The following is a 16,368-nucleotide window of genomic DNA, read 5'->3' as shown; positions in this document are numbered from 1 at the left end:
ATTCACTTTGGCATATGGTGTCATTTGCACCTTAATTCAGGCAGGGGCATTTCTGAAAATTTTAACAGCTGGATCATAAAGTTATGAGGGGGCTAGAAACCCACAGTTTTATCAAGTATGGCTGTTCAAGGGGTGCCGGGTGTGGCCCTTTGTGACACAGGACACAGGTGTGTTGTGTCAGGACCCTTGGTGACATAGGACATTGTGATGACCAGAGCTCTTGTGATGTGGCAGAGCCCCATCCTGCCAGGGGGGTACTTAAGGGGCACACAGACAATCCTGTGGTGACCAACTCCATGAGAACTTACGTCTCAGGAGGAAGCAACTCCCAGGATCCTTCTGCACTAAAGGATGTCTGAGATGGAAGAGAACAAGGTAAATCCCAGTTCCCAGACCCCAGTCCCTTGACCAGCTTTCAAGTAGACCTGAGGGCAGAGGGCAGCTCAGTCCTGCCCCTGTCACAGACTGAGAAGGAGGGAGCTTTTGTCAACATGGATGAAGAGCTGAAAGACAATGCAGGTCAAGAACTTTCCCCAAGGCGAAATATTAGTGGCCGAGAGTTTTTCCTGTGGGAAGAAGTGAGAGTCCAGGACTTTTACCACGAGCAAGAAGAAATGACATTCCAGTATGAGGTAGGTGTGACAGTCCAGCAAGAGATGTACCACTGTCCTCTGGCTGCCAGGGAGGAAAAAGCACCAGATTCTCCTGTAGACAGTGATGAGGTGCTGTTGTCAGGGACAGAGAGCCCAGAGACAGAGACAGACAGCCCAGAGAGCCCAGGAACAGAGAGCCCTGCCTCACACACCACCCCAGGGTGCTGCCAGGCTCTGCTGGACTTAACAGGGCACATCAGCTCTGAGGTGGTGTGCAAGGCTGTGCTTGAGGTCCAGGCAACTGGCCAGCAGCCAGAGGAACAGAGGGACCTGGAGCAAAGCATAGCTGCAGAACTGGAAGCAGCAGCTCCAGCAGAAAGGAAAGAGAGACTAATCTCTGCCCCACTCAGCCCCTCAACCAGTCCCTCAACCAGCCACTCAACCATCCTGCTGGGAGCCCAGGCACTCAGGGACCAGCAGGAGGAGGCAGACAGGGGGTCAGGCCTGTCAGAACAGGAGAGCAAGAAGGGCACCTTGGCTGGGGAGCTTGAGCTTTTCCAGTATGATGATAAGGAAGACCCAGAGCTCTCCCATCAAAAAATGAACAAATACCAAGAAGTATCCCAAGAGGAAGCCTGCACAAAGCAAGAGCTGTCCCCAGGAGAAGCTGGTAGCTACCAGGAATTGTCCCCAGGGGAACTCTGCACAGAGCAAGAGCTGTCCCCAGGAGAAGTAGGTAGCTACCAGGAATTGTCACCAGGGGAAGCCTTCACGGAGCAAGAGCTGTCCCCAGGAGAAGTAGGTAGCTACCAGGAATTGTCCCCAGGGGAAGCCTTCTTGGAGCAAGAGCTGTCCCCAGGAGAAGTAGGTAGCTACCAGGAATTGTCCCCAGGGGAAGCCTTCTTGGAGCAAGAGCTGTCCCCAGGAGAAGTAGGTAGCTACCAGGAATTGTCCCCAGGGGAAGCCTTCTTGGAGCAAGAGCTGTCCCCAGGAGAAGTAGGTAGCTACCAGGAATTGTCCCCAGGGGAAGCCTTCTTGGAGCAAGAGCTGTCCCCAGGAGAAGTAGGTAGCTACCAGGAATTGTCCCCAGGGGAAGCCTTCTTGGAGCAAGAGCTGTCCCCAGGAGAAGTAGGTAGCTACCAGGAATTGTCCCCAGGGGAAGCCTTCTTGGAGCAAGAGCTGTCCCCAGGAGAAGTTGGTAGCAACCATGAATTGTCCCAAGGGGAAGACTGCACAGAACAAGAGTTGTACCTAGAAGAATCCAGGAGCTACCTAGAATTTTCTGACTGGGATGAATGCATGGAGAAAGAGCTTTCCCAGGAAGTTGGTAGTTCCCAAAAACTGTCTAACTGCAAAGAATGCAGCGGGCAAGAGCTATCCCCCGAAGTCAGTAGCTACCAAGAACTCTCTGACTGGGAAGAGTCCATTGGACAAGAACTTTCTGAAGAGGAAGCTTCCATCGGCCAGAAGGTGTTCAAAGGGAATATTAACAGACCTTCCATGCAGTCCAGCTGGAAAAATGACAGCGATAAAGAGCTGATGCAGGACAGCTGTGAATACATGAGTGTTCACAGCACTAGCGTCAAGCTCTCGTTGCAGAAGGAGGACGAGTGGGACGATCTGAGTGTCCTTGAGCTATCTGGAGAAGACACAGACAAAAGACTGGGATGCTTTGTAGAGGATGGGCTCCCAGCGCCTGTCTCTCAGGAGGCTTGTGTTGAGCCATGCCCCCAAGTGCCACTTGGTGCCTTGCCTCCCCACGTGAAAGCCCAAGCTCCCAGAGGACCAGCAGTTCCTCCTGCCTTCAAGAAGCAGGTGCCAGAGGCAGGTCCTGCCCAGTACAGCTATCCCAGCTGCTCCGGTCCCTGGCTGGGAGCCCGAGCCCAAGCCTTCAGGTGGCAGCCAGCTCCCCACAAGAAACATCACAGACCAGCGCTCTGGGGGCTGTTCAGACAGGTCTGTTGCCCCTGCCTGGCACCGCACCCTGAGGATTAGGGTGATGCCACCTGGGCCCCATAGATGGCGGCTGACATGCAGCCTGCCCCACATCCTGAAGGAGCCACACAGGCTGCTGCTGCATCCAAAGACATAGAAGGGAATGCTGAGGCAGGGATACCATGGGAAGAGCCACGCCTTTAAATTAGGGTGACACAAATAAATGTTCTCCCACAGTTCCTTGTGCCTTTGTGCTAATAATCCAAGTTACATCATCCCTTTTCCCTCCCCCAGTTCTAGAATGTTCCTCACTTCCTCTTTCTGTATTGGTCGTCATTCCTTACAGCTTCTCCCCTGAATCCTGGTTGGTTGTTACCCTCTAACCCTGCCCCTGTACCGCCCCTATTCCCTCAATCCATTGGCCCTCAGACCTGATCCTCCACCTCCCTAGTCCTGTATATGATCCTGGACCCTCCTTTGTTCTTGGTTCTTTGTCCCTGGCTCCCTTCGGTGTGCTGCTAATTAAGGCCACTGGAATACCATACAAGGAACCCCTCCTGTATGCTTTTCTCTCTGTCGACCTTTGTGTAACAAAGCATGGTGCGAGTGTCTGGTGTGCAGAAATAACCCTTCTCAAAGAGGACACTCTCAGGAAGGCAGTAGTTTAAGCAGCTCCTGCCGTGCTGCCGCAGGTGGCAGCCAGCTCCCCACAAGAAACGTCCATCCTGTCTCAGACAGGTGCTGTGGGCGCTGTGCAGCCTGTTCTGCTGCCCCTGCCTGGCACCACAGCCTGAGGATTAGGGCCTGCTGCTGGCTCCAGCCCGGGCCCCACAAGTGGTGGCTGGCGCACAGCCTGCCCCGCGTCCTGAGGGAGCCTTTGCCTGGACATGGCCCTGCAGCTTCAGCAGTGCCTGGGTGCTTTGGAGCATCCCAAGTGGGTGCTCCAAAGACCAAATATTACTGATGCAGCCAGCCTCAAACCAGCACTTTTGGAGGACATTTGGTGGCAGGTGGCTCAGCGGTGAATCACAGAGAATCACCAAGGTGGGAAGAGACCTTGAAAGTCATCCAGTCTCACTGTCACTCTGGCACCATCATCATCACCCTGAAACCATGTCCCCAAGTGCCACATCTGGACAACACTTGAACGCTTCCAGAAATAGTGACTCTACCACCTCCCTGAGCATCTTCTTCCAATGCCTGACAACTCTCTCAGGGAAAATTTCTGATACCTAATCTGAACCTTTCCTGGTGGAACCTTCCCTGGAGGAATCTTCCCTGGAGGAAACCTCACATCTTGAAAGGATTACCTGCTGATCCTTTGGGTTTTTATGCTTGAGGAATGGGTAAAGACAGGAGGTATTGCTCCCAGGGTCTCAGTGCACACTGCAGGATTGTAACACACACAGCTAATTCAAAACAAATTATGAAAGGTGGGTTTAAGAAATAGTAGTAGTAAAAAAAGAAAACCCACACACAAAAAAAAACAGAGAAAGAATAAGAATAGTAAAAATTATAAAATAAGATTAAGAATATGAAGAATTGGTAGTACTAAATAATAATAATAGTAACAGTAACAGTAATAATAATAATAATTTGTAGAAGAAGAAATAGTAATAGTAGTAAAAATAATAAGTAAAAGAAGAAAAATAATAAGAATAATAAGATTAAGAAATAATAGTAGTAAATAATAACAATAATTATTATTATTGATGATAATTATATTATATTGATGATAATAATAATATCAATTTAAAATACACATACACACATATTCTAGAATCACAGAATGTTTTGGATTGGGAAGGACCTTAAAGATCCTCTAATTCTATCTGATTATCTCCTGTTTTTTCTCTGAGACCTCTTTCCTATTTGTTTCTATCCCTCTAATTCACATTTCTTGTTAAATAAAATTCATGTTAATTAAAATCTGCATGATTTTGTCATCATATCGTCTCGTTTGTGTGCTTTGGTTTAAGCAGAGGCATCTCCCCCAGTTGGATTGGAACATATTCTCTGCTCTGCCTGTCATTATAGCAGAGGTACTTCAGCTCTCTGAGGATCTTCATCACTCTTCTCTGAATTCTATTCTGTTCTATTCTATTCTATTCTATTCTATTCTATTCTATTCTATTTTACATCCTTCTTAAGCTTGGGCCATCAGACACAGATATGGTATTCTAGGTAGAGTATCACAGAAATGGACTAGAGGACCACAGTCACCTCCCTTAACCTGCTGCTCTTTGCTCCTTTCCATGCAGCCCAACACATGGCTGGCTTTCTGGGCTGGCAGCACAGATTGCCGGCTCATGCTGAGCTTTTCCTCTATTTGCGCCCCTAAGTACTTCTCCTCAGCCTCTGCCTCGCTCAGCTGCCTGTCCCCTGCAAACCGTGTGCTGATTATCCATACAATGTCTGTGTCATTGGCAAAGCCATTAAAGAACTCTTGTGACAAGGCAGAGCCCTGAGGGACACCTCTCATTCCCAGTCTCCACTTTGAAATGGAGCCACTGACCAAAATCCCCTTGCTGCATCCATCTGCCCAACATTTCATGCCGTGTATAGTTCACCCTCCAAAGCCAGGCCTTTGCACTGTGGGGCTTGGGGTGTCATGTAGCACTGTGTCCAAAGCCTCACAGGGGATCTGGGCACAACAGATATGTCAGAGACTGAAATGTTATGGGTAATGGTCTAAGCATTGCTAGGAAGCAAGCGTTTTCCCATTATGGCAAAACCGTATAAAGAAGCTGCGACCACCAAGGGGAACCAATCCTTGACCTGACTGGAGCTTTGGACTATGATTCAAGCTGCTCAACAGAACTTGAGATACAATAGTGACACTTTTGTTTAATTACCTCAGGTTGAGGGACAAGTAAACAAAACTGAAGGAGAAGAATGTATCCACAAGAAAGCCAAAGCCTGCAGCTCTCCTGAAAATTAGCTCTAGCTGAGTTTGGCCTGAAGGAGGCCAGAGCACACGGGCTCATCTGCTGAGGCCAAGTTTGCTTCTTAGTTCCCACCAACTAAGAAGGAAGGAGAAGAGTTTTGGGGGTGTGGCATAACCTCTGGTCAGAGGCAGTAACCAAGATGCACCAGTTCAGGGAGATATCTGTGACAAGCATACGTCAGTGAATATCCATTCATATTTCTGATCTAGAGAGAGAGTGGTGGTATGTTTCTGCCATAAATATATATATATATATATTTACATATATATATATGTGTGTGTGTGTATATATGTGTGTAAATATATTTATATATGCAGTATCCCTTAGTATCACACCCTCCATGAATATTAACAGATTCTGTTAGGATCTTTGTGCTGTTGTGCTCCTTTTCCATCTTGACATGTGTTTAAGATTATGGTGATCTAGGCTGCTTTAGTCTGCATGACAGTGAAATTAAATAAACTGGTCTTTAAAAGGATACTGAGTTGCATAATTTTACTGGATTATATTTAAATTTTCCTCTTGGGGTAGCACCACTGTGAAAACCCTTGCAGCTTGGGAAATACAATGGTTTTAAAGGTTGTTACTGTACTTTAGCTCCTAAAGAATGACGTGTACTTCATAAAGTACACTATTTTCTCCCTATATATGCTTATAACTGAAGCTGTGACATTTTTCTCTTCATTTACTAAACTGTAGCAAAATCTCTGAAGCAGCATCAGTCTGACAGTAACAATAAAATGTCTTTGAAAGTGGGCAAGCTAGAACTGAAGAAGCTCCAAGATGAAAATGTAGAAACAGTGGTAATGTAAAGTCTTTGAAATAAAGGTATTCTACTTTTCCTTTCCAGCACTTCTTGACAGTGTTGCTCTGTCTCATTCATGTGATGGAAATATATGGCTCATCTATATACAGTCCTTTCAAATACTGGCCTTTGAATGTGGGGACATTAATTTTCCTTCATAGCTGCCAAAACCAATTTGCCACTATCGACATGAAAGGACTGGGAAAAAAAAAAAAAAAAAAAAAAAAAAAAAAAAATGAGGGGAAAAAATAAATAAAGGGAAAAAAGGAAAAAATAAAATAGATCCTTTGTTGGAAGAGACAGAAGACAAATCTGAATCAGAAACATACAAATGCAGCACCAAGGTGAAAATTTTTCACAGTTTTCATGTATATCTGAAGTGGTGTTGTGCTCTGCATAAAGTATTAAATTTTCTTCATCTGTGCTGTTATTCCTTTTAAAGGGAATTTTGTCAGGATGAAACAGGTACAGAAGGTATAAATAACAGTCTCTGACATGGCAAGAGAGTTTACAAGCCAGGATTGTCACATATCAACAGAGTGAAAAATAGACAACACAATAGAAATGATTCACAAACCACTGCTGCTCATGTACACTATATGACTTATCACATGTATGCTGGATTAACTCAAGTTTTTTAACTAACAACTCCTGCTCATTTTGCTGCAAAGAAAAAGCATCACTAAACTGAGTAACAACTTTGTGAAAAATATCCATTCTATATCTATTTGAATCCAAAATAAAGGTCTAAGGTAAAAACATAGGCTTGTAAGATACAGGCTTCCACTAACCATTTGAATTTATGTGTGGATAGCTGTGCATTATTCAGTCTCAGTTCTAAAGAGGCTACAACTGCACATCACCAGTTTTAAATTGGTCTAATGCCCATGCTGTGTGCAAATAAGATGGGAGCTTAAAAAGTGCTGTCTAAAAAGTGACATTTTCCCCTCAGTCCTGAGAAGCATTCTCAAGGTGTAGCAACAGAAGCACTGAGGAAAAGAATAATTACCTTGGGGTCAGTAGACAAGACTGTGTATTATTTGTGCTCCTATTAGATTTCTTACAGATCACATTTATTTCCCAGGTCTGAGATCTGAGTACTGAGCCCAAAGGAAATTCCATATCAGTTTCTACTTTGGAGAGTTTAATTTCACAGAGAAAGCTTTATTCCAGATTAGTTGAGTAATCCATAGGCCCTGGTGTAATGCTAGGAGCTTACTTAATACTCTAGCGATTTCTCATTGTAACTTCAAATATAATTTTTTTAGTTTAGCTAACCATTTGTTAGTCTTTAATTTGACAAACCAATCACAGAGTCTAGATTTATTCTCAAAATATAGGGCCATTTTACTTTTCAGGAACCACTCCTAGGTCTGCACAAAATGATGGCCTGTGTCTTAGAGCTACCAGCACCCTGATTCCAACTGCATAGGGCAGCTGATGATGTTCATGGACAGCAAAATGAAAGGCACTCAACTTCATTAATTTAAAGCTTCATTTCTTTGACAACAGCATGCCTATCTTCATGCACAAATTTCTGATCTATTTCTTCTTTGAATTTAATTTTGAGAGAATGAGTACATTCTGGTATCAGACATCTTGAGTTCTTTTTAAATCTGTGTTCAGTTTTCTATTCTTAAATTTATGGATGAATAACAAAAGACTTTATCAGTAGTGAGTTTTTACTTACATATCATTGTTACATTGGCAACCCTTAGTTAGCAGACCCATCAGCAGTTTATTTTGGCATATGCTAATGAAATAAATGATTCCACATTCCAATTGCTAGTTCCTACCCATACCTTCTCTCCAGAGCTGGCATCAATGTTCATGCAGCTGCATGGTGAACTGATATACATTCTCTGCAAAGTTTCTTTTGGCTGAGCCTAGACATCTTTCAGCAGTTACCACGTTTGATTGTGATGCTGGCCACTAACCAAAAGTACTCCCAGAATTAAAAATGCTACATGTGTATCTACTCTGTGTTAGAGAGTATCTATTCAGGCAACAAATGCTTTTGTTAGTCTTTTAGTACAAGGTCAGCAATCACTAGCATCAGGTTGAACATAGTGTTAACAGCGCATTATCAAAAAAAGGGGTAATCACTAGCTGATTATTTACAATATTTTCGGGGTATTCTGAATTTTGAAAAGACTTGTAAGTGTGAATTCTTCAAAAGAGACATTAAATGTCCTCACTGCAGAAAACAAACAAAGGTGTGTGAAACTCAAGCCCAAAGATACCATGCTGCATACAATAAGCTGTATATATATTCTTGTTGTTTAGGTGCATAGGCTTAAGAGGAAGTGACAAAATTATTCTTAAGATTAGCTGTAAATTTTAGCCAGACAGAAAAAAAAATGAAATTCAGTAGTAGTTTTACCCTTGGAAAGGCAAAGACACATTTTTAAAATTTAATCAATATTTACTTGCCATTGCTACTAGTTCTGCAGAATTTGACTGAGGGTCACTAGATCTCTACAAAAGAGCAGGTTTTGCAGTTCCCAGAGCCCTATAAAGCTGCTGTACATGAATACAAAGTAAGCTTCTCTCAAGCTGCCACAGGTACCCTTTTCTCTTGAAACATTCTGTAGTAGATCTACATTCACTGCAAAGGTGGGGGAAAAAGGGCTACTGCCATCTGTCCTTCAAAGCAAACATCAGCCAGAAGCAAGTATGTTCAGGTCCTGCTGTGGCCGGAAAAAGAGTATATATTTATTAAATACAACTGCTTTAATATTAATAAAAAGTAAAAAAAATTGAGTAGTCCAGGAGAAGTCCAGACTGAGGAAACAGAGGTCAAAAGTCTGCCTTGAGGCTGTGCTAGGGAAAAAACGTGTGACATTTCCTTAACTGGGAAGAAAAAAAGAAGGTAGCAGAGCATCATAATTCTACTTGAATATGTAAATATAATTTATACCAGGAAACGTTTGCTCTAGCAGGCAGCTTGATAAAAACTTCCATAACTGCAGTTCACTGCAGTACCTTTATCAATCATATCAGTACCTGATATCCATGTTAGAGATATCTGATAAATCATCAGAGTTAACCCATGGAAACATGTTAGTGCTGTTGCTTATGGAAATATTACTCTTTTAATAAAGATATCATTGAATTTGGGGATTTTCCTATTAATTTTAATATTAATAATTATTTCAAATATGTAATTGGAAAATCAGGAACCTTTTAGGGAACTTTAGGTCCTGTATCACAGAATCTTCATGTTGTTAGCAGAGTTGGATTTAGTTTGGGAAATTGTCCATTTGAACCAACTTATTATTATTTGGGTATAGATGTACCAAGGAAGAGGAGCTTTTAAGTATACAGAAAGATCCATGCTCTCATTGAATACTTATTAGCACAAGAGAAGAGTCAAGGAAAAACACCACACATTATTCCTGCCATTACTTCTAAATTTTTTCCAGAGCTGCCACTTTCCAGTACAAGGATGCCTGTGTCTTCAAAGCCTGCATGCATCTGGACTCCTGTCTACATCACCGCTTTCTCCTGTGCCACACTGGTGTCATTATTTGTGTGTTGCTTTTAGCACCTGGGTCTTCACATACCAAATATGAGACAGGTCAGCTATTTTAAGTTTCTTGTATAGAATTACAAGCCATGAAGCAGGTGGGTCCTGCTTGATTGACATCTACAGCCCTTCCCTCATTCACAAGTGGATCATCTTGTTGGAGAAGGAGATCAGGTTAACTATCCAATGTCTAGATATGGCACCTGGGGACATAGTTCAGTGGTGAAAATGTCACTATTAGATTAATAGTAGACTCAATGATTTGAGGTATCTTCTAATCTTAATGATTCTATGGTTCTATGCAGAAGACACCATTAGTCAGACAGCAGTTATAAATGCACACCACCACTAATAATCAATAGGACTATTTCACTTAACTTTGACTGTCTGAAAGTTTTGTATCTAATCTAGTCCCAGTGATCCTTCCACAATCAGTGAAACTGTACAGTTGCCTCTAGACAGCAGATATCTTACTCAGGATAAGTGTTAAAGTCAGATTGGTATAAAAAACCTGAACCACTATCTGAATATGTCTCTATCTCTTCCTCAACTATAAGAAAAACATAGACAACAAATTAAGGTTCATTATACTCAATAGCTAAAAGTAGATAACACTACTCCTATCCTTTCTGACAGATCCCACTCAGAAGCTTCCTACAGAAATCACTGCTACTCTAGCCAGAGTTGCTACATCTCTGTGCTATAGCTTCAATTTACAGTCTTTTAGTTTTCATCTTTTTCTTAGTTCTTGTTCCTGCAATGACTTTGAAAGTTTATCTAAGTTGTTTGTACTACTTAGATGTAAGAGGTTGTGACTCACACGTGCCAAAATTCCTGGCACACAAAGTGTTATCAGCTTTACAATTCCCCTCAGATATGAACACTTCCATAGTGTTAGTGACCTTCACAGTGTTTTACAGCAACAAAGCTACATTTTCTGACTTATTCCTGCTGGGTCAGTGTGCATGCTGAAATCTCAGGTCCTCTCTTACGCATCATTAGATTTGTCTTATTCTCTAAGGACATAGAATTTTTCTCCTGTATTATGTATGCATCAATGTATTACAATATTATCGATGTATTACAGTTACACTGAGATAAATTGAGGTCAGACTTGTGCTAAAAGTGATCTAGAATCTTAGAAATCTTCTGGTGTTTTTAAAGCATCAGACTTTTCAGATAATGAATATATATTCAGCTAATCCAGGTTTCTAAGTAGCTGATCAAATATTTTATGGATCAAGCAGAACTTCTTCTATTGTAACACTTTAAACACTTATCGGCTATTTTTTTCCTTTTTGTTTTTTTAGAAAAATATAGGCTATTAAATCAACATTTTGCATTAGGATTTTCAGAAGATTCACATTTTCTCAATTTTTTAGTACCTGTTCCCATGCTCAGGTTACTTCTCATGCTATAAAACATGCTCGTGTCTGTATCTGTGCTTCAATATAGACTGAGGATAATTTAACACCTTTTCTGATTTTGCCAGCCCTATGGGCTTTCTGCTGAGAAGAAATTTTCCTAGGCTTTCTCCACTCGACTCAGAGATTTCTGTTCTACCATGGTAACTATCATATCAAAAAAATGGCATTTTGTTTCTCTGGGAAATATATGTACCAGGGGAGTATATTCCCCAAGACCAAGAGCAGCTCCAAAACCCTGATTTTTCCTGTTCACACCAACAGTCAACGGAGAAACATTGGCTTGGCCAGGAGAAACCAAGAGAAGGTAGTTTCTTCAAAATCATTCTTTGGAAAAGCCTTTGGGTTTCCACTGCTTAGAATCTAGAAAGGTTAGCTTCACTAAGCTAAAACTTTTCGTGAATGTACACTGAAGTATTTTTGAAGTCCCTGACTTCAAAAGTAAAAGGAAAATTTTCTTCAAAAAGCTGTCAAATTGTTTTCAAAGAAACATAACCTTTACATCTCTTCATGTTGTGTGCACTTGTCACTGTCAAATAACCCTGCAGTCTGCTTGGGTACCCTTCCCTGAGTAGCTAACAGACTGATACCTCCTCCTTAACACATGCAGTCTGCTGGTCAATGAGGAAAGCCTCAAGCCTTTGCAGTTTCAATTGTCTGAAACTTTAGGAGGTGGGAGAGGAAATGAGATTGTTCCTGTAGTGTATATTGGTCAATGTTCTTAATATTCAGCAAGGAAACAAAGTGGACAAGCTTGGTCTTTGGTCCTCAGCCTAACCCAGAGTACAGTCATTGGTACTCTGTACATGTACAGAGTACATCAGTTACTCTTTGAATTTTTTTTTAAGATTGTATAACTTTTATTATATATAAAAATAGTAAAAATAACCTGATTGTATGCTTGTCTACAAATGGAATGGGTGTTGACAGCATATTGTTTTGTGTTTAATAAGAATGAAGCTAAAACCTCGGGATATTTTTTCTGTTTCCAAAGCTAAGAAATAATGAAGTTTACCAATTTTAATGAATGTTCCCTCAGACTCTACTATATAACCAAATTAAAAAAAAAAATTATTTTATTTCTTTTAAAAATTTAACATCCCCACATCTCTACGTGATTGAAGTATATTTCAAGATTTCTGCTGATGTAGAGTTTAGGGAAAATGAAAATATTGCTGCCCAAAGAATTGAAAAAAACCCCCAAAATTGGAGAACTATAACATTTAACAGGTTAATCTTTACTCTAGCTCTGCAAAGATGGGACATCCATTGGTAAACATGTTCATTTCAGAAACAGATTTCATACTGGTCTGAGAATAAGGTGTCAGCTGGTGCCCTCATGTGGATAAGTGTGCCATTATATATAATAAAAAATGAAACTTTTAGTCAAAACAAAGCCATAGAAACTTTAACATGTCAGATTTGCACACAGAATTTGGACAGATTGTTTAAGGGTCTTTCATTATCCACCTGCAGTACAGGCAATGCCATTTACTTAGTTGTAATCAGAATTTGCTACCTGGATGCCAGTATACAGCATAGCTCTTAATGTAAATTTTAAGTATGAAACTGAACTCATTCTTATCTGCAGATCCACAATCTCTTTCCCTCAAAAAACGTCTATGGATTCATACTAAAATGTAAAAGTGTCAAGTGACTGGCTTTCAGAACTAATCACCCATCCTTTTTCCAGGGTTTGGAAAATTTCAACAGAATAAAATGTTTTTAAAGAAACACCTTTCCTAATTACAAAGGAAGCATTCCAGTTGTCAGCCATCAGAGAGAGGAGCTGTATAGGACCAGGGCATATGGGCTGGTGGAAATAATGCCTTTCTGATCAGCCTCATTGGATGACATTATCAGTCAAGATCTAGGCTTAATTTCCTGGAAGTGTGCAAAACAGGTGAATGAAAGCATAGATCCCTTTCAGTAAGAATACTAATTCAGTTTTATACATGGACTGTGTGGTGATGAACCTCTGCAGACTGTCAGCAGGGATCCTGTGGATGGCAAGTGGACAGGTACGACAGCAGGCAGGATGCAACTGTAGCCCATCGCCTGCTGGAGCCAGAGCAGGTACACTTCCAATGTTTACTGCACAACTGTTCCTTTGGAGTGCTTTTAAAAGTGTATGCATTTTTAATTCTATTTCTTAAAAATATTAAACTCCAACTGTAGAATTAATCAAGTTGTGCAGCATTCTATAGAACCAGCTATATAATGTTTACATCTTAAATGTAAGGGAAAGATTGAAGGCAAACCTTGTACAATACTTTAACAGATATCAATCACCATGTCATATAGCCAGAATCTAAACCTCAGATAGACTGGCATTTGCAGAATATTCTATTACAATTGTGCTGTGTGTGCCCCCAGTGGCAGCTAAACACACTGTCTTGCAATAAAGATACTAAACTGATATACTAATCTGAAATAATAGTAAGTAAAAAATTCAGCAAAACTTCCCCATTCAAGCTGAGTAAAGCAGCTATAATGATCATAAATAATTGAAAGGCAAGGTAACTGCATTCTGTAATTTCACATTGCAAATTATGAACCAGTGGAGGTTTTCTTCATTTTCATCTGTCGCCCACAAATCTGAGTAGTTCCTGGGGAATTCCATTGGCTTAAGAAAAATATTTTAATATTTTGAAATATATCTGATATTCTGAAATGCTTCTTACTTTGTACAGTGCTTCGAATTCTTACACATTATGATAATTAGAGTGCCAACAATATAATTTGGGAATTAAAATCAACAACTATTATTTATCCTCAGGTCTTTCATATCTCCCTGTTCTAGGTGCTTTATGAAAGGACAGAAGTGCATACAAACTCACTGAAATACAACAGAAATTTTATCTTTCTAAACATTATTTCAGATATCTAATTTGATAGTATTTCAAATTCCTTGCCCTATAATAATTTTGTTACAGAAATTCAAGACCTTTGCAAGAAGCAGTACATTTTTGACAGCACATTTTTTTTCCAAGACAAATAACACATTTAATATTTTAAATATTTAGATAATCCAGATCAATTAGCCAGGCAGTTCAGTACAAGGCAGTTTCAAATAGGAGGTTCTGTGAGTTAAAACTTGCACTTTGCTTTGGCATTGAAGATGCAGAAACAGTTTTTACCCTCGCATCAACCCTGAATGCCCTAAAACCCTTTCCCATCATTTTGCAGAGCATCTGTTGTACAACTTAATAATCCTCAAAAACTCTATAACTGGCTTTACTTAAATGATGATGGTGTGCATTCCAGTTTAATACAACCTTTTTGGGCAAGGGACAGTATAAAAATGTAATCTCTCTAAGAATACTGTAGTTGCCAACAGAAAAAATACTTTATACAAACCCTGAATATTTGTGGATTTAAAAAATCTCATTAAAGAAGTTACACATTTCACTTACTGCTGTTGCTCAATAAAAATAAATTCTTGTAGAAAAGACTTGCCCATAAATGAGATAGTTGAACAGAAAGACTTGTGTGGCTATGAGTTATAGTTCCGGACTGCTTATACTCTGCCTTAAAGCCGTGTATTCTTTCTTTGTACTTGTGCAATGCAATTATATTAGAAGGCCCTCTTAAAACTGGGTGATCTATTGGTTTAGGGAGCTAAATATTAATTCCAGATGTAGTCATGCTCTTCTAGCCCTTCAAAATGTAACTACTGCACCATCTGTTTTTTAATAGACAATTTCAAAGAGTGCCAAGGGAAATATTGAATACATTGGTCAAACAGCCACATATACCTCACACATGTGAATCCTAGAGGTCACAGTGTCTCAGACAGATTCACATTTTCAAGTTTTTCTCTCAATTGTTCCACAATGGAAACTCAAGGAACAGCTCTCCTTCCATCCAAAACAGGAAGATGTTTTCTGGATTATTACCAGCATTGACATGTATGATGCCAAATTCAGACCTGAATTCAGTGAAATTACTGAAATTCACAGTGACATATCACCTATACTTGCCTGACTTCTGGATCCTTGTAGATTATTCCAAATGGCTTTTGAGGTTGTTTGTTTTGTTGGGTTTTTTGTTTGGTGTTTTGTTTGGTTGGTTTCTTTTTGTTGTTTGGGTTTTTTTTGTTTGTTTTGGTTTTTTTTCTTTTTTTTTTTTTCTACTGATGAACTCAGTAGAAAACCCCAGATGAACTCAGTAGAAAAAATGTGATGCTAAAATTACTTCAGATTAGGCTGGTTGCCCAAGGAATATGAGGGGTGCATGAGGTAATGAAGGGTTATTCTATGTCATAAGTGATAATTCTTATTTTCCCTAGTTATTTCAGGAAGCTTGAAGTAAAGGAATTTTCTTTGTTTTTCTAAATAAAATTTTATGCCTCAAAATATAAAAAAAAATAAACAAAAAAACCCACTCAAGTCTGACATCAGCATGGCCTAAACTCTTCACTACAACAAAACTGGAGTAAAAAATATTCTTTTAAGATTTCCCAAGTATAAATCTGAACTTCAGAGCAGCAACTCATGATTTATACCAAACAGTTCTGAGAAAATGTTTAAAATGAAAACAAAAGGAAACAGAAAATCTGCTAGAAATTAGACAATCAAAATCTTGTGCAGTCCTAGAGAGACTTTTTCTTGGCAGTGACATTAGGTAAATCATTGGTAAAAAGAATTAAAGATTAACAACATATCTCCAATTCAATCCACTTTGCTTTTCCCAGGATATCCAGCCATATTTTATACCAATTCTTGTAATAAGTTATTACAAAATTAGCTTAGGACTAGCAGACAGAGTAGTGTACCCATTTAAGTATTGATGACTTTTTTGTGGTTCTCTCTATTCAACATCAGATGCAGAATCAGTGCTTTAAATTGTAAGCATAGTGTCTGGGCATGTTCCTGCTACATCCAAAAGTTCAAAGTTTCTTGATGGTAAGTAAAAAAAAAAAATTAGGAGGTAAAACACCCACATCTGCAATTCCTTAGAAATAAACTTCTTTAAGCTGCTATTTGGGTAGTGTAAGGAAATCCCATGTATACAGGAAAATTTTCAGTTTTTCATTATTAAACATTACTAAAACCAAGAAAAGTTGTAAAGTGGAATAGGAAACACCTGTTTTGGAGGACTTCATAACATAACTTTTTTGAAATTGAAGACA

The 16,368-nt window shown here is 40.0% G+C and overlaps 1 protein-coding gene across 1 annotated transcript; it reads left to right on the top strand.

Moving 5' to 3' along the window:
- The first annotated feature begins 225 nt into the window (after positions 1 to 225).
- Positions 226 to 2,732, top strand: LOC115491209 (uncharacterized). Its single transcript, XM_030258682.4, has 2 exons — positions 226 to 375; positions 465 to 2,732. The coding sequence occupies exons 1-2, from the start codon at positions 352 to 354 to the stop codon at positions 2,586 to 2,588; spliced, it is 2,148 nt and encodes a 715-aa protein (XP_030114542.4). The 5' UTR covers positions 226 to 351; the 3' UTR covers positions 2,589 to 2,732.
- Positions 2,733 to 16,368: the final 13,636 nt, after the last annotated feature.

The sequence above is a fragment of the Taeniopygia guttata genome, chromosome Z (genome assembly GCF_048771995.1).
Source record: "Taeniopygia guttata chromosome Z, bTaeGut7.mat, whole genome shotgun sequence".
Taxonomy (NCBI): Eukaryota; Metazoa; Chordata; class Aves; order Passeriformes; family Estrildidae; genus Taeniopygia; species Taeniopygia guttata.
Note: the sequence above shows the minus strand (reverse complement) of the source record. Positions and strands in the feature narration are given on the sequence as shown.